Source organism: Bacillus rossius, chromosome 3 (genome assembly GCF_032445375.1).
Source record: "Bacillus rossius redtenbacheri isolate Brsri chromosome 3, Brsri_v3, whole genome shotgun sequence".
Taxonomy (NCBI): domain Eukaryota; kingdom Metazoa; phylum Arthropoda; class Insecta; order Phasmatodea; family Bacillidae; genus Bacillus; species Bacillus rossius.
Genome location: NC_086332.1, coordinates 17,912,089 through 17,939,570, shown reverse-complemented (window position 1 = coordinate 17,939,570; position 27,482 = coordinate 17,912,089). Strand labels below are relative to the sequence as shown.

Sequence of the window (27,482 nt, the reverse complement as noted above, 5' to 3'; positions counted from 1 at the left end):
TGCACAAAGGACATATGTATTTTCTCTCATACAAACCCTTACAATAAAATATGAAATGCAAACAAAAACAACATTTAGAATTTCTTAAAGTCAATAATAAATAATGTTAGGTGCAAAAAAACCTCCAGTTGAGGGGGAGAGCCGTATACCAGTTTGAATTTACAAATAAATAATTAGCAGGAACTTTTAAATTTATTTTTTGAAAGCTGGTAAGTCACAGGACACATGAGAGAACTTTTTTTCCAGCAGTTGATAAAATTAATTTTATATCCACCATTAGCAAGAAATGAGAAAGATGAGGAAAACTGGAGCAACCCTGGGTAAACCCACTGGCTAATTGCTGCATCTGCAACATTTTCCGGAAAATGAAAGTCTGCAAGTGCAGAAGGTTTCGAACCCTGAAGGGCCACACAACTGTGGCCCGATTATAAGTTTGGATAGTAAAATCTAACGGTGGTGATGGAGATTGTCGGCCCCTCTCCGCCCCAGCCGGAGGCAGTAACAATCTTTGGTGTCGGTGCGGTCCGCCGAACGGGGGCGCTCGCAGCTAGAAGCTGAACTTGCCGCGCACCTTGAAGAAGCCCAGCTCGTTGCGGTTGTGGACCAGCGAGCCGAGCCCCAAGTAGTTCTCCAGGACCACGGGCCGGTGCTCTATGCGGCAGTCGCACGCCGTCTCCACCTGCGACACGAGGCTGCGCGCAAAGTCGTCCACATCGTACCGCTGGTTGGCCTCGCTGACGGCCTCCGTGGCTGCTCCTGAGGGCGAGACCGGTCGCACTACACTAGCGCTCACCCCGACACGCTGGACACATCACCAGAGTTGTGAAACACTTTCCCTCCAAAATGTCTTTTTAATATAATTTCAGAATAACCCTGTTACAACATTTTTTCAAGGGGGCATAAGGAAAAATACAACATAATAAGCAAGAAATATCAATTTAGCTCTGGTCAGTGTTTGAAATTTTTACCAATTGACTCATCGAACTATGTAAACAAATTTAATGTTAGAACCACTGATGGGTACACTCAATTCTCGAATTTGGTTAACCAAGCCAACAATTTTTCAAATTCATTGTACTTTCAGCTAATATTTTATTTGCCTTTAAAGACACACAAAAAAGTATGTAAAGTGTAAAGTTAACCTTTTACATGTTAAACTTCACAGATGGGATAAGTGTTGGAATAGTTAGTTTTTAATATTTTTTTTTTAATTTATTGGATATTAGAAAGCAAACATTATAAGCAGGAAACACACCATTCGTGAAATGATATAAGCAAGAAATAAATACATTGTCCTTATGAGGGAAATGTTGGAACTTAAAAATTATGATGTTATAAACATTATAAGCAGAAACTTTTATAACTGGGTTCTACTGTAATCTGCAAGCAGATTAAGAACTTTGTATAGTTATTGTGATGCTTAGTGTGGGTACGATATAAATTCCAACACACTACATAAAAAGACTGAGATACCTTTTCTTTAAAAGCAACTCAACATGTATTCACAAGGTTCATACAATTTCGCAGGTTTTACCAATATCTAGGCTTGTGGGTTACAGACACCACAAGGTTAAGAATTTTTGTCAGACTATCCAGGAAGCTGTTGTGAACAGTAATTGTGTAGTTTGCCTTTATGTACCCTTGTCAAGGTAGCATTAGTGTTTGTATGTTCAAGGCGTGTTTTCAAAATATAATTGGGAACCTGTGCTGAAAGAATTTTAGTACTCACTAGCACTATGTTTGCACTTCACTTTTTAATTCTTTTACAGTACTCAAATACATTTACCAGTGTTCCATAACAATGACACTCATAGCCTGGCAGTCTAACTTTAATATGATTAGAGATAATTTAATGCAAAGATAACATATGAGCCTCACGTTAACTTAATGTGGATCACCCTTAACTAGTACATCTAATAGACTGAGACAAGAATTGCGATAAAACCAAAATGACACCGAATATACCACAAAGCACTGAAATGCAATTCAAATCATGAAATTTATCAGCATTTTCAATCAAAACTCGACTCTAATGACAAATACCTAATATTTTAAATATTAAATTCAATGAGAGTAATTTATTTAGCATGACGTTTGTACCGCAATTTAATTAAAAAAAAAAAAAAAAAAAAAAAAGGAAAAATTTATTGTTTTAAATTTTACCAAACTGTTACTATTCACTCATTTTACATTACAACCTTAGAAATTTTTTCAAAAACAGAAATACTTAACAGATTTATTTTATTTGTTCTGAAAAGTTAAACATGCTTATTTAAATCATTATATTGAAAAAGTGCATCATGTATTAGTCAAAATGACACTTGTTTTGGATAAATTAGTAGGTATCACATTTGTTCAGTAATATGCTATCTTTTTTAAGATCTCTATCTTTTTTAATATGCTATCTTTATTATCTTTTTTTTTAATAAACAGATTTCATAAAAAAATAAAAACAATAACACTGATATCTCCTGTTTTTAAAACGAAAGTGGCCTGAAAAATAAAACCATTAAATTTTGTCTCTACTAATAGACAACACAGGCTCTCTGTTTAAACTTAGTAAATTAAAATTTAAACTTTCTCTGGGTTCAGTTCCACAACAATTAGTTTCAAAATCACAAAATCACACTTATTTTTGCTTTGTATAAGCTACGTGTATGATAAAAATATACTTTAATAACGAAACTTTTTTTTTCAAGATAGCATGCACCGGGCATGGTCTCCGGTCACGGAAGTCACAAAAAAGACCCTACATGAACAGTAATGGGGCTGAAAGTTCCAAAACTTTAATTTCCAGCAACCTTTTGCTAACTTACATTTTTTTGATGCCCCACTTCAGTTTTTAGTTCCCCATAAAAGTCTAAATAAGTTGGGCACTGCTCACTTAAATCATACGTAAATTACCTCTGAAAAAGTTTTTTTTACAACATAAAAATTTGTAACTTTCACAGGTGAATAACTGTGAGATTACCAGGGAAGAAGGAGGGAGAGCTCACAAGGTTATGTTTATTGTTCCCGTTTCATAGTACACTGTAAAAAATCTTTTTGTACTTTTAAAAGCTTAGTCCTTGTAAACTCAGTTGCCAATGATATCACTTGTAAAACTGCAAGGAAGATCTTGGTGGCATTTGCAGTTTTAAAAGTGATATTGTTGGCAGCCGAGTTTACAAGGACTATCCTTTTAACAGTACAGACCATTTTTACAGTGTGACGATTTTCTAAGCTCAAGCGGGCCCCCTCGGTGAGGGACTTTCTGTATCGGGGGGGCGGGGGGGGATCCGGACCCCCTGGATCTACGTCCATGGTCACACGCCTACGCATATTATGTAGATCTAGTTTGCATTATGTTTAATTTTCCTTACTATACGTATGAAAATAACTCTATGATACAAATAGTTAAAAAAAAAAAAAAAAAAATGTTGTTATACAGGCTATCTGCAACTACCGGAGATGTGAGGAATCGTGAGGAACGAAAAATCGGGACGACTGGACCAGAACCCCAGCCTGGGTGCTACAATCTCACCCCTGAGACACCACGCCAATCACTGGTGACAGGAGGCTCACCCTTGTGCCAGAAGAGGGGGTGGGAAGTGTAGGTGGTGAAGGGAATCTCCTTGCTGAAGGGGTTCCACTTCTTGCCGAGGCCCAGCGGCTGCCGGTGGTTCCACAGCACCCGCACGCCCCTCGTGTTGCGCGCCCTGTGCACACACACACATGCACACGTGCAGTGACGCCAACATGTGCTCCCACGCCAGCCGTCGTGCGAGGAATACAGCGGACCGAAAAAAAAAATATATTTCCCTGCGATACAGGAAAATGCCTTTAATCTGGCACATCAGGACCACAGCTACAACACACCAGTGATTTTGGTGGATTATCGAACGTCAATAGTTTCACCAGGAATACCAAATTTAAAAATTTGAAATTTACTGAAATAAATTTGACAGCAGCTATTACAGATTGGCCAAAAAAAATCTTTAGTATTCGAAGGATTCAATATTCGAGGGAAAAGATTCAAAGAAAAATACCGGAGCAAATAAAAAATCGATTAAAAAATTCAACACTGATAACCTCTTAAGTTTACCAGGTCAATTTTTTTCTTTATACCTATCCTGCTACCATTCCACAAATTATTATATTTTTAACATGTAATATATAAATAAAATTATATATGTTTGGATTCTGGAAACTTAGTTTATAAACCAAACATTTAATATTTTTAATTTCTTATATATTATTTTATTTTTGACCACTGACTCATAGATTTGGGTTCGAGGAGTATATTTGAGGTACTCTTTGGGATTCGAATTCAGGATTTCGATTAGAGAAAATTAGGATCTGACGTATCACTATAAACGATAAACACTGAGCAAACTAAAAGTGCTAGCAGCTCAGTAACACAACCTGAAGCATTAGTTTCCATAAACAGCAAGGCTAATTTATTTTGTGTGTTCCAAAATTGTGTAGGAAAATATACTTTACATAATATAAATGCGTTGAATAACACTCAACTATAAATATGTCACAATATTTATCTTTATATGCCTCCCATCGCACTTTGTATTGACGTCGACCGGGGCTACGCCCTCCCTAAGCCTGATGTGCCGCACGCCGTCAACACCCCTCTCCTCCCACCACCACCCTCTATTTCAAACCTCCCGCCCCGTGTGCAGGTGTGTGTGTGTGTGCGTGTGAGGCGCCAACAAGAGGCGGGAGTAAAGTCTGTGCCACGACCCCTTTTATTTTATCATTCAAATTTAATGTTTACGTAATTGCTACCTGTCTTTTCTTTAAATAATATTCCCTAAGGATTATGTTTGCAGTGCTAGTTGGTAAGGACAGCGCAGCGCCCCACGCAGCAGGCAATGGAACTACCCGCAACCAGTTTGAACCATATTCCTAATTAAAATAATCAATACTCAACATAAATAATTAAGGAAACCTTGGTATAATTTTATTATAGAATTTTTAGTGTATTTGTTTTAGTTAAATAAGTGGTAATAAATAACAGGAGAGGCTAACGGTAAATCCAACGCTTTTCCGGCCGCCATGCTGCCCTGGCCTCTTCAGTAGCTTCCGTTCGTCACCCGGGGTAGGATGCTTGGTGCGCACCGCGCAACTTCATATTTTTCTTAATCAACTGATCTTTTAACATCTGCAGGACTTTTTATAATTCTTAAACCTTTTTTGTATCTGCGAGGCCTACTCCGGGTGGCCGACTCGTTTTAATAAGTATTTAAGTTCAATTCGAACATTTAATCACGAACCGCATCCTAAACTCACGAGGCCAGGCCACGAGGTGACCTGGTCAGCCTGTAAACTGATTCTCTCCTGCCGTTGGCATTATTAACAGTTTCATAGTGTATGTAGGTGTAGCGCAATTGGAGACGTGTTGTAACGTTGCTGAAATAAAAGGAGTACGTCGAACTTGTGATTTTTAGTCGAGTGACCACGTGTCCCTGCTCCTGAACCTCGAGGCGTGTGGGACGCCTTAAGAGCCCACTGGAGCGATATCGCGTGCTAAGGTAACCGGGCCTAGCCCTACACGGGTCACATCACGCCCTGAAGGGAGTCTCCGCCGGGTCCACGTGCCCACATCACGTGGTGGCGCCTACTCCGACATTTAATTTGTTCGTTCCCTTACATCCCTAGTACGACAGTATGACAAATACGACACCGCGTAACGGGAGATACGTGGTTATGTACTTTATCGTCAGTCGGCTGGCTTACTTGCCCGCCTGGGCGTGACCTTCAACTCACGTTGCGTACCTTTCCAAACCATCCTTTACTGACAGTGAAACCGATATTACTGTCCGGATAATTACATTTTAATTTTTCAAAAATTAAAGTGCTTATTCGCGTATCACCACCTGGTTCACATCAATCCTGTCAAGCCAATGATTATTTTTTTTTATTGCAACATTCATTTAACAATCTTTTTCCACGTGAATCATCTGTTCATTTCTGTTCCGGTATCTAATGTCATATATTCCTGCTAGTACAACCAACAGCATCAGACTTATATAAACTTTTGGTCACTGTCATTTTGTACGATTGTGCGCACAGTTGACTTGCTTAAAACTAAAGTGCGACCAACATAAGCATGGCCTTCATGACAATCTGCGCGCCATGATACTTCTAGTTTTGTCTCAAATACTTGAACATGATTCATTATGAGTGATCAAGCACGTACAGTTACCGGCAGCTGAATGGGCAGACATTGCTTTCGTTTGAGTGAATTCGCTGCCACTGGCTAGACTGAGTTAATGGCCCGGTTTGTGGCCAGACGAAAACGTTACGGCACGGCGGGATACGCGCAGACGTAGAAACATTTGGTCCTTCACACTCCATAGACGCAATTTAACTTGCCATAGCTGATGTTTGTACAACAGCCGATAGCGTAGACAGACCTGCACGTGCATATCTTCCCCCTTTGTTTGGCTAACTGAATCCAACGGCACATCTGTTGTTTATAGAAGTTGAAACAGACTTCGTGGAGTCGTGCTTGACCTTTTTTTTTTGCCTGCTGAGATTTCGTGCTAGCTGAAATTTACAGACGTGCTATTCAAGACTGGGGCAGTAAAATTCACATCGTGCTAAATGAATCCGCGCAATCTGAAGACGTGCTAAGTGAGCGATAGGTGTAGATATAAAACTAAAATAATGTGTGAAAAAAATTATTATTTATTTATTTATCAAAATATTTCAAGCTAACCAAAAAGCCAGAAAGTCTAACTGCTGACATGAAATACACACATAAATACAGAATAAAAAGTTGGTACAGATTAAAATTATAAAAAAAAAAAAAAAAAAATAAGAGATTCAGGTAGACACACAAAAGTACAAACAAATATGCTTCTTGCAGTTTTATAAAATGTATACCTACCAAAAAACTGCAAACAAATATGAACTTTCAAAATCTAAACATGAAGAAAATAGTGAACAGCAGAACAACAGACACTAGGCTTTAAAACTATACTAAACAGACAACAAACACACGGCGGGTGTAGGTAGGAGTGATATCGGATGTTCCTGTAGTTGTGTATCTCATGCATTTGTGGTTTTGGAGAGATAAGCCATGATGAGACACTGCACAGGAGGTAGAATAGGAGTGAATGCAGAAGAAATAACCTCTTCGATGAGATGTCACATGCAGGTGGCCGCTTGAATAGCACGACAAAGTCACTGCAAATCACCTAAACCACAATTTTTTTCCCTACAATCTTAATTTTTTTTTTTAAAATGACACATCAAATTGTGCCAGAAAACAAAATTTTTGGTCACCATGCACAATTTCTTATGATCTTATTCAATTCTACTAGGATTTTTTATTCATACTAACTAGTTACAAGTTACTAATAAATATTTTTAAGCTTAAAAAATATACTTCTGACGAGAGAAGTCTTTCAATTTTAAATTCCCACTCAACGCCTCACTACACGTGGCTACATTGTGATGTAACTTTGCAAAACCTCGCTCCACTTTCTACCCGTTCCGAAAGATACTCAAGCAAGAATGGCTCAAAGCACCTGTGCTGGTACCACACAGAGAACTCTAAAACCATTAATATTTGTTTAAAGGCAGTATGTATCTCAAAACATTTTGGAAAACCCTTTAAAGCTATTTTGTTTTTGACACAGAAATCAGTAGTTCATCAAGTGGTGATAGGGTGTGATCAGTAACTGATATTACGTATTTACAGTAGAACCCTGTTATAATGTTTTCAAGGGGGCACAAGAAAAAAAAAAAACAAGCAGGAAATACCAATTTGGCACTTGCCATTGTTTGAACGTTTTACCAATGGACTCATCAAGCTATGTAAACAAATTTAATGTTAAAACTACTGATGGGTACACTCAATGCTTGAATTTGCTTAAACAAGCCAATACTTCTACTTCATTTTGGTTCCAGCTTCTATTTTACTTTTTTGTCTTTAAAGACACACTGGCAAATTTCTGTAAAATTCTCTCACAATTTGTGACAAAGACATTTAGATAAGGAATGTCTATTTCCAATTACTTCGCCACTTGAAAATGTGTAATTTTAGAATTCCTACTAATCAATGAAAGAAATTCAACTCTTTATTAGCAATAGAAAACACTTTTTGTTTTGCCATTATGGAATAGTTAGCAACTAAAATACTGTAGGAATACATAGGTATATAGATCTGAAAAAAAAAAACATTAGAATGGTAAGGGATGGAAGAATTTGTTATTTATTTTCTAAAACAAGGGTGCCAACACACACGTAACTGCGAACATTATGTACCTTCAATATATTGAATACATATCGTTAGCCAGCACTGACGTGTAGCGCTAGTGTTCTGACACATTTATATGTTTTTTGATGTGACAACGTCTAATAAATCGATGAACGCTGGCTGCACGCACGAAAAATTGTCCCACTCTCTCTGGTATGTTGCGGACGGTACAGAGAACTCGGCTGGCACGTGGTGGCGTACTGGTTCGAGGTTATTGTTGTGCACCGCGCCACGGGTGTATATTCGCAAGGAAATGGCGTTCTTACAAGTACGTATTATTTTAATTACTAGTGTAAATCAGTATATTTAAACAGTGTTGTATGAGTATTGTTTTAGCTGTGTAACTAAATACTTATTGCTGGTATGATACTTTTCATGCTTTAGTTTGACATTGGTAATTATTTGTCATGAGTTATTATTTGATCAACTAAATCACACACCGTATTATAGTTATGAGCCCACTAGCGTGTAAATATTTCGAGTCCAACAGAGAATATGCTAGTAAAAGAAATTCAAACAAATACAGTGCGTGGAATATTATTAATTTATACCATTTGAAACAGTTATTATCAATATGGTCTTGTGGCCGTGTGGTTAGCATGGATGACTTCCAACCCACTACGGAGGTTTTTTAAACTTTTCCTCCTATAACAACAATTATTTAATATCTGCAAATGTATAACGAAATGTTGTAAAATGTCTGTAATATATGGAAAAAGAGCACAATGTGCTGGCGTTCCACTAAGTGAACCATTGTAAACAAAAAATGTACTCAAACATCTCAATAAAAAGCATTTGAATTTGAACTTCCAACCCAAAGGTTAACGGTTCGAATCTCGGCAGATGCGAATTTTTTTTTGTACTTGTAAAAATAAATACGGCGTACGCAACATTTCAAAAGTAATAAATATATTTGAATTAATGAATGCAAATAAAAGTAAATTTATTAATTAAATTGTACATTTCATTTCACTCCTTCTTTGTATCCATACAAAATAGTGATAATTCAATAAAATTGATTCAATTTTATTCATAAAAGTATGCAGAGGTAGATTTTATCATACAAAAGCTAAAAAAATTAAATTAAAAATTTTTCCTCAAAGAATATAATATTTTTAATGCCTAAATGGTTTGGTTGCAAAAACCTATTATGGCTCAGTCTCAGGCCGAATATGATATTTCCTTTTCTTCTGGATCAATCATTTCATCAATATTTTGTTATGAAGTCACGTTAAACTATCGTCCGTAAACCGACTTTACAGACAACCAATTTTTTTTTGCATACAATCATTTTTTACTATCTAAATATATGGACTAACAGTGATTGTAAACAAAAACACAAAAAAAGTGTAAAGTAAACCTTTTAGCATGTTAAACTTCACAGATGAAATAAGTTTGGAATAGTTCGATTTTCAAAACATTTTGATTTTGCATTTATTGACTGTTAGAAAGCAAATGTTATAGTAAACAGATATTGCACCTCTCGTGAAATGTTATATCCAGGTAATAAGTACATTGTCCTTAAGGAAAAAATGTCGGGACTTAAAACATATAACGTTATAAACAGGAAAACAGTATTTGAACAAACAATAAACATAACAGGGTTCTACTGTAAATGTGTTAAGTATTTATGCACATGTTGGCGTTTATTTACAAACATACACTTAAATGGTTTAAGTAGTTGAGTAAACATTGTCTACGATTAAATCGTAGTTGTTATTGAAAGCAATAACTTTTTTGGAGTGTACTTGGCCTGCACTGGTCATGTCTTGCCGTGGACTTGAGTCTGACCTTGCAGGTAGGCCTACCTCAGCCACCGCCAAATGTAACATCCCGAACCTGCCTGTTTCATGGTGAGTAGTTATTTAATTAACAAAGTCAGTATATAGTATCGTTTGACAAAATATTTATGCATTTACATTAACTATACCACAATTCAATGTAATAAATATTCAAATAACGTAATAATGCGAGCAGGATCATAGGTGAAAAATTTGATGACCATTCAGATTGAGTTTACTAAAATAATAACTGTCAAGAGTTCTCAACCATTTTCGAGCTCTGTAAATAGTCATTAATAAAAGTTCTTTCCACTAAAAAAAGTTGTCAGTTTGGAGATTCAATAGTGCACAGGCTCTGTCCAGCATAAATTTGTGCACAGTTTCCAACACAACAGTAATCTTGCTGAGAACTATGTTTTACATGATAGAAACATGCAAACAGATCCATGCATGCTACACATGCAGAATTATTTTAACGTTGTTCAATACTGCCTTGAAACAGGAGTAAGCAGTGTTCAAACAAGCAAGATCAAACCAATCACAAATTGTTCTCTGTTGATTTGAAAATACTGAAATTCCTAACATTTGCAACTGATGTTATTATGTTTATAGGCCAGTATAGGCCTCTGCCTCATGTGATTTTTTTTTGGTTCAACCTTTTTAAACATTGATAGAGAGTTTAACGATATCCACAACACACATGTACTCAATAATAATCTATAAATTAGAGTTAAAGCAGAAAACAGATAATGTAATGTTTTAACATCAGTTCACTGCATTTATTCTTTCTAACCTTTCAACACCAACATAAAATAAGTAAATTTAAGAATAGTAATACTTATAAGGCATTAGATATCAAAAAGGTATAAAAAATTTGAATATTTTATTTTTTTATGCTATGATATATTTTTGAGCTAGATTTTTATCTTATTGCTTTTCACAACTACTATTACTATGCATAAATATAATAAGCAGGATGAACTCTACACTTGTTAAAGTGCATATACCACTAACATGTTTTATATACATATTTATTTTTACTCCATTAAGAAAGGTGGATAAACCATTTTCGAGTGTTTCAAGAATAAACAGCTTAACACTTAATGCTAAATATGTAATCATATTTTGTTTAGCGGTATGACCTCTAACATAAGACAAGCAAGTAAGCTACCAGGCTCTAATTAGTAATTAGCTAATTACTAATCAGTACCAAAACACTGCAAAAAAAAACCACCATAAGATAATCTACCACTAGCTAGAAAACAATAACAATGTTAACATTACACTGCATATGAATCAGTCTACATACGTACATGAGTGGTGTCCATTAAGGGTTCAAATAAACTGTCATGCTTCATGCACAGTAGTTACTAAACTTTCCTCTTATTTCATAGAGTGAAACATTACAGTTGATAATTTTTTTTAAGTTTTAAGGGCTCCGCCTACCCGAGCTTCAGGAAAAACAACGCAATTTCAAAAATTTTCAAGATATTAGAGTGGGGTCTGCTTACGAAAAGTATTTAAGAGTTCGCATAGGGTTGAAAAGTACTTTTGAATTCGGATTAAGTTTTTAAAATGTATTTTTAGAAGAGTTAAAATGGCTAAAACGTGTGTTTTCAGAGTAATTTTTAGGCTTAAAACAACTGGTACAGATTCTTGAAAGCAATTAAGGGCCTTGCGTTAAACCTTTATCTTCATTTCTCCGCCATCCAATGTTATGGTCACAGCTCAAATTTCACAGTTACCTTGTGTTATTGCGTGCCAGTTCAGAGTCTTGTGCTTAGAGACTATACTGTGCTAGAAATACCAGCGAGCGTCACGCTTAACATCCCGCCTCACTAACACACATACACACCTTGACTAGGCGGGCCATTTAACAACTTTGAGCTATACAGGAAGCCTGAATGAGACCAACAAAATTTGGCTGCAGGTTCATCACAACAAAATATGTTGTAAACCTATTTATGGATTACTAGCTTTTACCCGCGGCTTCGCTCGCATTGAAGCCATTAAATAAGTATCAGAGATCATTACAATAGAAATGAATTAATAAAATATATTTCTCTGTAAAAAAATAAATAATTTTGAATTTTGAATTTTGACCATCGATAATACAGCGCAACGGTATTACAGTACTCAAGGTTGGAACTTCATAACTGGAATGCTAGATGGCGTTAAAGTAGCTAGATTTTAAGATTTTTTGACAAACATTTTTTTACCTTTCGTAAAAAAAATTATTTTTTTTTCAATAAAAAGTATCATATGTTACTTCTAATACCTCCAAGAAAATGTGTACAAAGTTTCATGATGATCGGTTAAGTAGTTTTGGCTTGAAAGCATAACAAACAAACTTACATTCATATTTATACATAATATTATAAGTAGGGATGGTCTAATGAGCTTCCCAAGGCTGGTATACGTCTTTGAAGTTGGGGCTGGACAAAAATTTTATTGTAAATAATAAAGTGTTCAAGATAAAATAAAGATAGTTGTATCACTTTATTCAATTAAAAAATAATCCAGATGCTCAGGGTTATATCTTAAATACTTTCATCAATTATTTACAGTAAAAATTTTGTTCAGCCCCAACTTCAAAGATACATGTATATACCAGCCTTGGGAAGCACTTTCGACAATAAGTCTTACAGAAGTTTTCGACTTATTTTGACGTGATGAACTTGCAGCTGAAGTTTGTTGTTTGGTCTGATCCAGACTCACCTTGAATATAAAAAAAATATTATTTATGATTAAAAAATTATTGAGTCTATATATAACAATTTTCCTTCCTTTGGCAAGTCTAGTTCTAAATATCGCAGGCTTTCGCGGCCATCGTCTGGAGTTTCTTGGCTTCTGGGTTGTAGCCACGTCAAAGGCGAACATATCACAGACGTTGCAATCACTATCACCATAACGGAGCAGTAGATAACTATGTCGTCACCATCATCAGTGAGCAGTTACCTACTGCTCCCTGATGATGATGGCGACTGCAACATAGAACGAAATGTCTGTGATATCTTCGCCTTCGACGCGGCTACAACCCAGAAGCCAAGCAATACTCAAGTTTGGTTCTCGACTACTCAAAAGAAAGACAATTTGTTTGTTGGGAACAGTTTGCAGCAGACATCAGCTCTCTTCACGATCCTGCTGCAAACAGCGAAGCTGCTTGCGAATTGCCTACTACTTCAATGCAGAACAACTCACCAGCCACAATGTAGCACGTGTAGTGTTACTACTTTCAGTTAGTGATGTAATCCATGCAATCATTTTAGTATCTGTACTGGCCGGTATTCCCAATTTTCTGGATTTCCAATGTAATTGTTTTCAACCGATACTTTTTTCATTAACTGATACCACTGAAAAAAGTACAATATGTAATGTCATCCATTCAGATGTCATCCTTATTTTCTATTTACTTATTTGAAGTTCCGTAGGCATCTTTTACTCAAATTTTTCTCTATTTGAGGTTAATCTTTAATGTTGTGTTTGTTAATTAGTCAAAGACATAAATTTTATGCTGGAATTGGTCATTTACCAAAAATCCTTTAAATAAGGAGTGTTATCAAGGTACTGATTTATTACTTACAAATACTAAAATTTTTGAGACTTTCATTGTTACTATTTACAAAACAGTATAGAATTAGTTTTGTATTGATTATCAGATCTGTTAAAGAAGTGTACCGGTAATTGTATTGGTATCGGTTTTTACCCATATCACCCGTTACCACTTTCAGAGCTGTCATAAAAGAGGCTAGGTGAGCTAATTACAAGCCTGGTGACTGGCGGCTACGAAAATATGTTTTACACGCAGAGAAACATGGGCCTAAGCATGGAGGAAAACCAGGGTTCTGAAAACATCATGCGAATGTCACGTGAACAAGATACGGTGGATCATGCTGATGCTCACAAGTCTACAGAATGTTTAGTTGTCAAGCACAAATAGGTAGTTTTTTGCGGTTAATGAACACTTTTGAACACCTGCATCCTATCTACACATAGTCGTGTATCTTTCTGCCACATGACTTGTGTTCCTGGATCAAATGCATGAAAATGTCACATAGTCTGAACCACTCAAATTTTACTAGAATGCCAACTTTAGCTCAACGTATAAAGCAAATCCCAAAGTAACATTTTCCCGCTATGATCAATTCCAAAACTGCGGAACACATTTTAAGGTGGTCGGTCACTGGCTCCTAGCATGATACATCTTTTAGCGCCTTTTTATCAACAACATGCCTAAGTGGGAGTTTGAACAGCGACTCTGTCGTTCCAAGGCAGATCACTGATGATTAAGATGAAGGATTCGTAGAAGTTTAATCAACACTATTAAAATATTTCAAACAGACTTTTTTATGGAACCAGATGATTATGTAAAATAATAAACTTCTCCTCCAGACAGGAATGTAGCCAAGGAAGAGGTCCTGGGGGTCTGGACCCATCCCGTCCGGAATTTAAATTAAAAAAAAAAAAACATGAGAAAACAGAATTAGAAAATAGCAGCAATTTAGCCCATTAGTTTACAAAGATATCATTTTGGAAATATTATTGTAATCCTTAGTGGGAAACATTTGTGTATTTATTCCATATTACAACCCTCACATACAGAAATGGCAGGAATTGTGACAGTCTATATTTCATGCCAGTTTGCACATGTGTAAGTATGTATTTCACAAAAACTTGACATGCTTACATGTACTATTAATATTAATATACACATATGCATTTATGACTTGTTAGAACAAAGTTAAATAAAAATAAGCACAATATAAAATTTCCAGTTTTCTTTTCTCAGGCAATTTCATTACGTAAAAATTCTCCTTCGCAAATTCCTGGCTACGGCCCTGTTCCAGAATTGCCGCTTCATTAATCTTCAGACCACTAGCAGGCAATGTTTTACAGTAACTCGGACAGTCACGGACGAAGGTTTGTTTCAAAAGTGTTCACGTCAGCGCGCGCTCGTCCGGGGACGGAAGGGAATGCACGGCGCCGCACCGAGGCGTTACCTCGGTTCGAACGTGATGTAGTCAAACGCCGAGGGGCAAAAGCTTTTGTCGGGGTCGTTGCCGCGGGCCCAGCGCTGCTGCAAGGGGCGCAAGAGGCAGCCCTTGACCGCGGAGGTGACGCCTGCAGCCAGGCCGTTCAGCCGGCTGCAACACGCGTGAGGCCGCTGGAGCACGCAGTCACACGGGCACACACGCACGTAGTAGCTTACGTGCGTAACCAGGGCGTCCATACAAATACTACTTTTTGACGTGATAACGTCTTATAAATCGATGAACGCCGGCTGTACGCACAAAAAATTGTCACGTTCCGCCTGAGCCGAGCGTGCAAGAACCGGCCAACCACAACCACCGTGCGAGAAAATCTTCTATAATATCAAACAGGTTAAGGTGGGCTTTTTTAACTAATTGTTTGTGATTATATTTAAATAAATAACTTAAATTAAATTTGCAAAAACTGTAAATAATATTTGAAAATTAAAAAGTATGCAATTTTTTATCAATGTTTTTTTTATGTTATCACGTAAATTTATTGTCCGTAAACCAACTTTACAGACCAAACCCCCCCCCCCCTTTTTTTTTAAAATTGAATAATACAATGACGAATATCAAATATTTTTCAAATCAAATTTTAACTTACAATCAAATTTTTCATTCAGATTTCAACTGGAAAAAAAAAGAGATGTAAAATGTAGGAAAATTAAAAAAAAAAAATTTTATGTTTGAAAATAGTTTTGTGTACTATAAAATTTATCTAATAAAATTAATAGTAATTTAACAATTTAAACCATGATCACTGATTTGTTAAATATAAAAACAATGCTGAATAATCTAACAGAAAACCAAACTAAATTTCACAAAAAATCATCTTAGTTTCATATATATATATTTTTTTAATAATTTTATATTGTGAATGAGTCCCACATGGTGTAAGGATATCCATTGGTAACAAATAATTTATATATATTTATATTTATATATATATATAAAATGTAAAATCAAATACCAAATTATTCAAAAATATTAAATATTTTTCAAGTAATTGCAGATTCTTAGAGTCCACACAACTCTGCAATACAATTTCCCTGACCTTCCATTACCCACACTTGAAATTTCGTTGACTACTTTTTAAAAATAATTGACCAACTTTGCAATTTTCTGAAATAATGAAAATACAGCCTCTTCCATTCAATGGCAAGTAAGGGGTGGGGGAACCTAGTAACATGGCCTCCCCTGAACTATTTTCAGATTTACTCCCAATTCCTAATAATAGTTTTCCAAACTTACTAAATTATTATTTTACTGCAGTGCTATGGACAGCAGGACTTTTGGAACCATAAATCAAATGCACTAAATATTTTAATTTTAAATGTATTAAAATTGTATTAGTATTCTGTATACGCCCTTGCCTCCATTCTCATAGCTGGCCTAGAATTATAGGACAAAAATAGATTTTAAACAGAATACAGCACACACCATTCTATAGTGTGTATGACTATGCACTAAAACACCATCTGAAATATAATTCTTTCATAGTTAGGGTGATGGCAGATTGGAGCATGAAATTTTGTCCTCAAATTACCACCTCTTGAGAACTACCAGGACTTTTCCAGGATTTCAAGAAAATTCTCTGACTTTTCCTGATAAATTCCAACCTCCTCTGTGTTAACCTGACTTTCTGGAATGTTGACACCCTGGTAATGTAGCCTGTACACATTCATACAACGCCAATGGTTTTATGTCCATATAAAATAATTAATATAGATTTTTGCACTACTATCTAACATTGCTAAGGCCACAACATACTTATGGATTCTTCAGTATTGTGACACCACATAGATGAATTTCAACCTCAAAGGACAAAAAACACAATTCTACTGGAAAATATTTTACAGAGACTTAACCCAAATACAATATGTGATTCACAGTTAATAGCTTAATTTATCCACTTCACATAAATTCCCTGACCTAACATATATTTCTCTAATTTTTCCATAAATGCATAATTCCCTGAAGAATCCAGGTTCTTTCTGTTTCACTTGATATCACACACTTTGAAGTAGAGTTGAGTCTCGATTAACCATGGTTCCTTGCTATCTGAGCCAACCTAAAGCACCATTCATTACAAGCACAAACCTTTTGAAACATTTGCTTGAGGAACTAGAAAATGACCTAACTGTTGTCGAAAGCCTAAAGAAATTAACCTGCAAGATGCCATTTACTGGTTGGGCAAATCCTGGAGTGACGTGAAAGAATCTACACCGAAGAAAAACTGGGAAAACAACAGGAATAATAATACCACTGCACTGGGGCAACTGAAAACCAAGACTCTTTTATTGACGTGACAACGTCTAATAAATTGATGAACGCCGGCTGCACGCACTAAAAAGTGTCCCGTAACGCACATTGTCCCACTAAGAATGTGTCCCATTACGCTTACTGTACGCATGTGCCGTATCTCTCTTCCACTCAATTGGAACAACCATTGATTTGACTTTTCAATCATGATTTCGTCATTTGAATTATTAATATTATGTAATTTAACGATCGTCCACCAATTTTCAGCACAATCGGTACGGTTATTTAAAAGTAATGTTGAATTTTCAAATACATTTTTGTACGAACAATGGTGTTTTACAGTTACACATAATAATTCAAATTACACCCGGGAAATTTTGCACAAGGTTTTAAAAAATATTGTAACACATTATAAATAAGTTTGGTATATTTGGGATGCGTATTTGTTATAAAATTGTATTATAAAAACGAAATAATATTATTCCCCTATGGTGCTGGCATCTACGGTGACGGACGCGAACCGAACGAATCGTGCTATCTACCAGCTGCCGCGGGAACCAGGCACTTGTTAATACATATTTTCCTTTGTTTATCGCGAGGGGTGTTATTATTAATGAATTATAAATAAAATTTCGTGCCCGGGGCCACAAATGCATATCATTTTGAGCACTGGAAGACATAAAAACATAAAATATTCTCGACGAATTTTAATCTGTGGTTTTGATTGCTTATTACAACAACAATTTCGGCAATAAAGGTTAATTATTCTTGCATTTTAAAAATCTGATTACTAGTATAATTTCAAGTATTTATTCTTTTATTATTAAAAAAAATAGCATCTGTCGGCGAGTGCAGTAATAATAGGTTATGTTACAATTGACTAAAAAATTATGGTGATTCATATAATTGATGATAGATATTTGATTACATTGTATTTATATGAACACTTGTTCATAATTATATTTAAACTTTATAGCTAAAGGCCAGTTTTTAAAATTAATTACAAGTCATCTACACGTGAACTGTTTCGTCGACTGTTTATAAAGTGAAGTGAAAAAATGTGGTATTCATTGCTTATTACAAAAACAATTTCGGCAATAAAGGTTAATTATTCTTGCATTTTAAAAATCTGATTATTAGTATAATTTCAAGTATTTATTCTTTTATTATTAAAATAAAAATGATTTAATTTTATTCATAAAAGTATGCATTCATTTCATCAATGTTTTGTTATGACGTCATGTTAAACTATCGTCCGTAAACCGACTTTACAGACAACCAATTTTTTTATTCTATCTGTAGGGACAAGATTATATGGTGAATTGTGATAAAATTGAAACAACACCAAAGAGCATGTCAAAACACCTCATAAAACCGAAATGCAGTTAATACACCATGATATAGCACAGAAATGTAAGTTATAACATAGAATTAAGTAGCATTTAACATAACCTTAATTCAAATCATAAAAAAAAATATTCTTTTTAAGTTTGAAATTAAAGGAATGTTGTTATTTCGAGAGAGAAAAATGGAACTAATGTGCATGAATCAGAAAATTATAATTGTTTAATGCTCACTAATTTATTTTTTACTGGTGTGAATTATATATGTTTTATACCAATCAATTACAAATTAATTATCGTAAAATGCAGCATATTAAATTTACCACTATTATTACAAAACAGCATTTATTAAAATAAAAATAACAACACTGAATCCTGTTTTAAAAACGAAATTGGACTAAAATTAAAAAAACCATAAAATCTTCTCTCTATCTATCCGTGATCACCCGGAATTTTGCAGATCCGAGGTTGCCGTGGACCGTGGTAACTCGGTTGACCGAGACTCTACTGTATGTATGACTTATAAAAATGAAATAAGGAGGCGCCACTCGCCCCAGCCCCGGAGAAGGCTCCGGGAGACGGCGAGGGAGGGAGGGAGGGGGGGTTCACTCACGGGACAAGGGAGCCGGACGGGTACACAAGATCCCCGACCACCAGCGTGTCCACCAGGCAGAGCGGCACGCGGCGGTGCTCCAGCTGCCGCAGCGCGATGAAGTCGTACTTGACCGTGAACAGCGCGTGTGCCGTCAGCAGCACCAGGCGCTCCTTCTCGTGGTCCCACAGGCTGATCCTGCACACACCGCATGCACACACGGCATGATAAAAGTGATCTTTACTGACAGGTACTGAAATAATATTCTAATGAAACTACCCAAAAAATTATTAACACGGTCAGGGGCGCAACAACAGGAGGGGGGCAAGGGTATTTTGCCCCCCCTCTGAAACCTTGAAGTGGGGGCAAACGGGGGCAAAGAAAGTGCTGTGTAATAAATTTTTAGATAATAAAACTGCTTAAATAGCACCATTTTCCACCTTGAAATACAAGTTTTCCCGGGGGATCGATGATTCTTTATAAAAAGGTATATTGCCCCCCTTTGGAAATTTAGTTGCTGCGCCCCTGAACACGGTAATCGAGGATCTGTATTATCCCAGCTGACCTAAAGTGCCATCACCGGCAGAGATCAGGTTTGGAAAAAAACAAACTATTTTTTTTTTTTTTTCAAATTTAAATTTAAATTTAAACCATGTGTTTTTATTATTCAAATGAAAGCCATACAACAGCCCGCTTTCTGACACTCATGTTGAACCAGCTAAGTTATATATAACATCAAAGAACTGAAGTCTAGAAAATATGCACATCTAACTTGGACTAACCACAGAAAGGGTATTTCCCCACAGGAGGAAAATTCTCCATAGAATATTTACAGTAGAGTCTGTGATTTCCCAACAGAATAGGTATTAACTATTTAATTATTTTAATTATTTTTAATTTTAGAGGAGTATTTAGCTGGGTATGATTTACAACTTATTCAGATAATTTTAATGATATCTCGATTAGAATATAACTTTTTGTTCCTGTAAGTCACTAGAAACATTAATGACCAACTTTTAGTTATTAGAGTGGAATTAGACCTTTCATTAAAAAAATGAAGATATTCTATTTGAAAATACATTATTTAAAAAAAACCATTTGGTTGTTTTTAGATAAAAAAACCACTTGGTTTGGACCCTGGTTTAAACCGTGTTTTAAACCAATGTGGTTTAAAATCAGCGAACCCTGGCAGAGACTGTTTAAATGTTTGCTTGACGACATAGAAAATTATCTAACTGTTTTGAAAAGCCTATCAAATGATGCCATTTACTGATTTGGCAGAATCACTGAGTGACGTTAAAAAATCTACTCTGAATGACAGCTTGAAAAACATCATCCCAAAAAATGATACAACCATTTTCTTATATTCTATCCTTGTCAACCATGATTTTGCATATCCAAAATTGCCGTGGCCACATTTAACTCGGTTAATCGAGAATCTACTGCAATTAAAGTGAAGATGAAGATTATCAAAAATCAAAATAGTTTTAACTGGAATACTAAAGAAATATTAATATACACTAAATTGATAAATTAAACAAATTTTAATAAGCTGCACTAAAAAAAAAAAAATACAAATAAGCATTGATAATCTTCAAAATATTATTACAAAAATGAACTCAAAACGTGACACGCTATAAAACAGCAAATACTGTACCGAAATGAAAACCGGCAGTACATGCACTACCAGTACATTCTGTTCAAGTTATGGCTAAGCTTTTTTTTTTTTCGTAAAGTGTTGCAAGGAACACTCAGACTTTTGATAGCTGAATTTTGTAACATAAACAAAACAAAAAAAATTAATATAGCACCAGATTTGATTCAGTGAAATAAATGGTCATAGAAAAGATTTAAACCCAAATCAATGGAATGCATGCCCCGTGTCTAAAAATTCCACTGACTAGCTTCTGCTGACAGCTCTGGTAACTGTTCCACATCACCTATCCGAGTTTATTCTTTCATTCTGTATATGATCAATCAGCAATTTTGTATATATATTGATCCTGTGGTACGTAATGCTTGCTGTATTAATTTAGTACATTGAAATATTCTGGCCAAACAAAAAACTTGAATATCACAATGCAAACAATTTATGTGAAGTCTTTTTTCTTTCCTGTTCAACTTACAAACATAATTCATTGTTTTACAACAAGTTTTGTTACTATAAAAAGCAGCAAGCATCACATACAAAAGGATCAATGTACACAAGATCAATGGATGAACTTGGATAAGTGATATGGAACTTCCACAAGAAAAAAATCTGGGTTTTCACGTTTCGTCGACATCAAGTCCGTTACAGATGAATGAGTAGGTGAAGCTGCAGCTGCGACGAAATGCTCACGGAGTCAAAATACGTTTGCCCTGAGAAAGCCCACTGTATTACGACAACCTCTGCCACTTTTCCCACGTGTGAAAATCACCAGTTTGAAACTGGAAGTGAAACCAACTGAGATTGCCACGGATGGAAGTCGGTGATCCGACAACGCAGCCACCATGGCCCAAGCATTTAAAGTAAATTATTTTCTACGGCCGGCACACTGCAGAGACACATGACAAATGGAATTATGTAGTAGCAAGCGATGTTACCGTGTTTCCCACTCGCAGTGGAAGTGTTTGAGAACCTTTGATAAGCAGAATCTACACAAAAAAAAAATTGATCCTTCAATTTTTAACCCGTACCCATAACTTGACACATCAATTCTTGTAATATAATATTTTTTTTTTACTCCCTACCCCTTTAACAAAGTCCCAAGCACAATACGATTTCAGGCTATAGCGTTCCACACAGTGAACAACTCTATCTCTACCGCTGTCGGTGTTCAGTCACTGGGAGCAAGGATAACTCGCAAGCACTTTGACTGAATTTTTTGTTTATTCAGAAGAGACAGAAGTGCCACCATGTATATTATGTTATAAAGACAATTCCTACAGCAGAAGTGAGATTTCAGTTATTTTTTGCTGTGTGTATTTCACCTCATTTTTATGTTTTTCGTACCAGCCATCTTGTAGATGGGTGGAAACACATTTATGATATATATTACATATATATATGTATATATATACCAAAACGCAGTGGTTGAGTGGTCAGGACATTCACCTCCCACCTAGGCGATCCAGGTTCAATTCCCAGCGAAGTCAAAACCAGATTTTGTGCAAGCGGGGAACATGACAGACGATGCCATGGCCTGTGGGTTTTCTCAGGGTACTCCCGTTACCTCCACCAATTCATTCCGTAACTGCTCACGCTTTCTTCAGGCTGGCAGGAATGACAGGTCTATCCCTAGATGTATATAGATGAGTGTCTATGTGTTTTTTATTTGTACAAATCTACAAATTTATTTCGAGCTAAAAGAAATGTACCACTCTTGACCTTCAAAAACAAAGGAACTTCACAGTTTACCTGAAATTTTGAAAAACCTCCCTCATTCTCCCTTTCCACCCCTTAAAATAAATTTTAGATATTAATGGATTAAATTTGGCATACTGAACATTCGAAATAAGAAGAAACTGACTACATATGATTTCTAATAATAATAATAATAATAATAACAATAATCTGGCACCAGTCTCCTAAATGAAGCCTCATCACTCTGAGTAAAGCCCAAGTAATGCAGAATACTTCAGCTAGTATTACATACTGTCGCTTAAAAAACAACATTGCCTAAGTGACAATTTTTTTTTGAAAATTTTTTTGTTTCTCCGTGGAAATGTAATTATTTACCTCTTTTCACGAGGTGAATTCGCCGAAAATCCAACAGAATGCGCTACTATGGTCTTTTTGCAAACACCTGCTATCATTCATTTACAGCATGGTGCATGAAGTTATTAAGATCTCCCAAAAAGTTCGGTTTTTTGTCACACAGGTAGGCGGTGTGGTTTCTTAAACGACGATATCAAAGAATTGGGTTATCAAAAGTACGATAAAGAAAAAAATAAATTCTAAGTTTAGATGTTTGGAAATGTTTTACAGAGCAAAAAAAAAAATGCTCAAATTTTGAGTGTGCATAAGAATTTCTCTCCCAAAAAAAAGATTTAACTGGCAATCATCAAAAATCGGCACGACGGTGCTGGACGGCGGCGGGGACCACGCACTCGGTGAGCAGCCAGGAGCCGACCAGTGCGCCGTCCACCTCTGGCACCACCAGCTGGGACGCGCACTCCCGCACGGCGAGGTCCACCAGGCCGCCGCGCGAGCTGAAGAAGTAGCGCGCCTCATCCTCACCCAGCGCCGGCAGCTGGCACGCCACCTCCGCGCGCCTCGCGCCTAGCTGCCTCAGCGTCTGCGAGACTGCGACACAACACGCGACCGTTACCTCCCGTTCGTCAATAATTCGATCAGGAAAGAAAAAAAAAACGAAACAACCTTTCGTTCTTGTTCAAACCAAGTTTTCACTATCACGTTAATAATTTCGGTTCTCAGCATGTTCAAACGAAAGTCATTACAACATCCCGCTTTCTGCCACGCTCACGTTTGAACCAGAAAGGTTATATAACATCAAAGGAACTGAAGTCCAGAGAATCTGCACATCTGCACTGGGACTCGACAACAGAAAGGGTACGTATTTCCCCCAACCGGAGGAGGATTCTCCATAGAATGGGCGTTTCTCACAGAATGGGGATTTTACAGCACAGTCTCGGATTTCCCGCTCATTCAGATAACTTAAATGATAAAATAATCTTGGCTAGTATATAATTTTTTTTGTTCCTGTAACTCACAAGAAATATTAACGACCAAACTTTTGTTGTTATTTAGAGTGGAATTTCATTAAAAAAAAATTATGATTTCTATTTAAAAACACATATAAAAAATATTTTTCTTTAAAATAAAAACCACTTGGTTTAAACAGTGTGTTGAACTATTGAGGTTTAAATAAAATAACCCTGGTCATTAATGAGTGAATTAGGGTTCACGTGGACATTGATGTCACTAGAGACAAAGCTAGGTGATGAGATGAGAATGCAGCATAAATAGAATAAACAAGTGAGGAAAACCAGAGCGTAAAGTGAATCTCCACCATATAATGCAATGTCCATCACATTTCACTCTTGCATAAAACTCTGGATTGGATATTGCCAGGAACCATTTAAAATCATAAATTTGCCTTTCACAAAAAAATTTGGATAACTGTTCTATATCACATATCAAAGTTTATACCTTGATCCTGATGGCATGATCCTGTAAATATTGATCCTGTGGTACATACTGCTTGCTGTTTTAATTTAAATATCTTGTACATAAAAACTTGTCATATAACAACGAATAATGATCGTAAATTGAATACAAAATATATTTTCCTTATTATTCAACTTAAGATCACAATTTAGTGTTCATCACAAGTTTTTGTTTGGTGCTGGATATTTTGACATACTAAATAAAAACAGCAAAAAATCATGTACCTACCACTGGATCATATTGTACAGGTTCATGCCATAAGGATCAAGTGAAAAACTTGGATGTGTGATATGGAACTTTTACCTTTTTGAATTTCTCTCATCATATTTGATGATTCTGATATTTCAAGTAGTTAACCATTATGAACAGTTTGTTAGGTTAGAAAATCAATATTTAAAATACTATAAATTGGTTAACTGATTAGGTTAGGTACGTTAAAAATGCAACAAAATCATATAAAAGGTTGGTTATATTAGGTTAGCTATATTTGAAATACTGTAAATTAGTGACTACGGTTGTTTAGTTGGATGAATATTATAATAATTTTTAGAATAACTTATGATGATTTGTTTGTATATTGATGTATTTAATATTCTTGTTTTAATTAGTACTAATTTGATGTGATATTATGATTTAATTAATATGATTGTTTGTATTGCTCATTTTTGTTGACTTTATTGACATGTTCTATATTCTTTTAAGAATCTGTTGAACGAATTTTGAAATAAATAAATAAATAAAAATTAGGTTAAGTTACGTTGGCGACATTTCAAATACTTAAACGGCGTTTTATGGGTGATTTAGTACTAAAACATTTGTTCATAATTTTCATTTTTACAGATTAACGCCTACTCTCGGAAATTATCAGAACTGCAGTGTGTGGAACTGTATCATCATCTCTTAAGTAAAATCCGCATCCTCAATTATCCATGCAGAGTTTAAAAAGATGAGAAAGTAGTACTTCTTACTTCGTTTGGGTAACGAAATTATCGGCGAGACGACGTCTGCTCCACTTGACACTGCGGGTTTCAGACTGTCATCATCCTTTTGCTTGTTCCCAGACAGATCAGGAGATAAGGACAGCTTTGCAACCGAGTCACTATCATCAGCCAAGCTATTTGGGCTTTTTGTCCTACCGTGATCATCAGGATGCATTTGTAGTGTGGCCCCATTAAAATCCACACACCCATCCTCAAGCAAATTTTCTGTAGTGTATTCTGTATCTTTAGACATTCCGGGTGAATATTCGAAAATCCTCTACCATACAACTAAAAACCAACACAATTTATTTGTTTACATACAAACATTTAAACTATCATGGCAACCAACATTGCTAGATATATTCTACATTTCAAAGTTTAGAATGTCTCAGAATTCGAGGACCCATCAATGCTTTGTAATCAACGACCTAGACCTCTAGGTCGTTGTTTGTAATTAATTCAATTGTTAATAATTTTTAGTAATTATTAGCGTTGAATTAAAAAAACACAGTTTTTTTATATTATCATATCATATAGATAAAAGTTTATAGTTAACAAAGTATGTGATTTATTTCAATTACAGATTTAGAGGAGCGACACAGGGCCACATATCCTTCCCCCCCACCGGTATGTGCCCCCCCCCCCCACCCCATCAACAAGGCAACCGGGCACATGCCACCCACCCCGGGCACATACCCCCACGAGCACATGGCCCCCCACCCCTCCCTCAAGAAATGTAAAATATGTACTGGATAAAACGACTTCTGAAGTAATAAACAGGTATAATACTAGGTCCGGACTACCAGTGCCCCATCAGAAGTCAATCCTGGGTCCGCCCTTGAATTATTCCAAACATACTTGAATGTATAGAAAAATATAGATACGTAGTTTCCCGCCTGAAAAAAGGCAAAGGTCATATTGATAAATCTGTCAACTTACCTTCATTCTAGGTCCGTTTAGTAAAGCTCGTGCCTGCCTGCGAACTAAAAGCGCTAATAGTAGGAAACCCATTATAAATTTGTATTAAATTCGTATAAAGATTGGCATATATTTTATAACTCTGTTACGTTTTAATCATCAGATACAATTTCGGATATTTAAAAAAAATGTATTTGAATGAATTGAAGGGGTTAAATGTGTAATATTAACTTTGTCGCGGCCTCGTCTCTGATGATGTGGAGACTGGGTGGACGTCGCTCGGTCGTTCGGTAGTCGTGATGTTTGCCCGGCGCCAGTCTTGGGTTGAGCAGCCTCACACTCTGAGGCGGGAGTGGACTGTTCGGCCCTGTGCAGCTGACAGAGGACGTGCTGACAAGGAAGGTGCCTGCGGTTTCGCAAGGAGTCGCTAGCGGAAAGATTGGAAGTAGGAGGGAGGGATGGATGCCTGCGGTCTCACGAAGAGTCGCTAGCGGAAAAGTTGGAAGTAGGAGAGAAGGATACCCGCGGTCTCATGAATAGTCGCTAGCAGAGGATTTCCCGCGGTCTCACGAAGAGTCGCTAGCGGATGGGTGCGAGAGAGAGAGAGAGAAGGGAAGCTCATGGTCTCACTAGGAGTCGCTAGCTGAGGAGGAGAAGGAGAGAGAGGGAAAGAGAAGTATTCCAATAATTCCACTATTACTTGAATTGGTGTTTATTCTCCCAGATTGGCTTGGAGAGAGGAAAGCTGTCTAGACTTGTTAGCCCGCACGATATATACATTTTCCTTCTACAATCGTTCATGTTAAATATTTACATATTGCCATCCCTTTGGATGTTTTTCATTTACAATATTATTTACAAGGCTACGAAACATACTTACACTACACACTTAATAATCTTCATAAAGATTTACAATCATAACGTGCCTTAACATAACTATAATACATTGTCTGTTCATATTTTACAACTGCTATCTGGTGACGAGGGATGGCACTACAATGGCTATGGCCGGAATGTTGTGCCACGGACAGGACTGTGACCTGGGTTTTGTTTAAATAAAGAGGAGGTACGACATCAGACCCCCCCCCCCCTGGAAAAGCCCGGGTCTAGGCCGTCCGCGTGCCCTCCAGCAGGCACATG

At 36.3% G+C, this 27,482-nt stretch overlaps 1 protein-coding gene across 2 annotated transcripts; it reads right to left on the bottom strand.

The window, feature by feature from the left end:
- On the bottom strand, positions 1-25,772 carry LOC134530290 (tumor protein p63-regulated gene 1-like protein). Of its 2 annotated transcripts, XM_063365005.1 has the most exons (6): positions 25,413-25,758; positions 23,364-23,559; positions 19,293-19,469; positions 15,042-15,185; positions 3,565-3,698; positions 1-756 (listed from the first exon to the last, which is right to left on the bottom strand). In XM_063365005.1, the coding sequence occupies exons 1-6, from the start codon at positions 25,675-25,677 to the stop codon at positions 548-550; spliced, it is 1,125 nt and encodes a 374-aa protein (XP_063221075.1). In that variant the 5' UTR covers positions 25,678-25,758; the 3' UTR covers positions 1-547. The 2 variants fall into 2 exon arrangements, with proteins under 2 accessions (XP_063221075.1, XP_063221076.1); XM_063365006.1 differs by lacking the exon at positions 15,042-15,185 and having other exon boundaries at positions 25,413-25,772.
- Between the last annotated feature and the right edge of the window lie 1,710 nt (positions 25,773-27,482).

Coding starts and splice junctions, on each gene's coding strand:
- LOC134530290 (XM_063365005.1), bottom strand. CDS start 25,677: ATGTCTAAAGATACAGAATACACTACAGAAAATTTGCTTGAGGATGGG. Junction 19,470..23,363: donor GGCTCCTGGCTGCTCACCGA/GTGCGTGGTCCC, acceptor CGGTGTGTGCAG/GATCAGCCTGTGGGACCACG. Junction 15,186..19,292: donor CCGTCCGGCTCCCTTGTCCC/GTGAGTGAACCC, acceptor CGCGTGTTGCAG/CCGGCTGAACGGCCTGGCTG.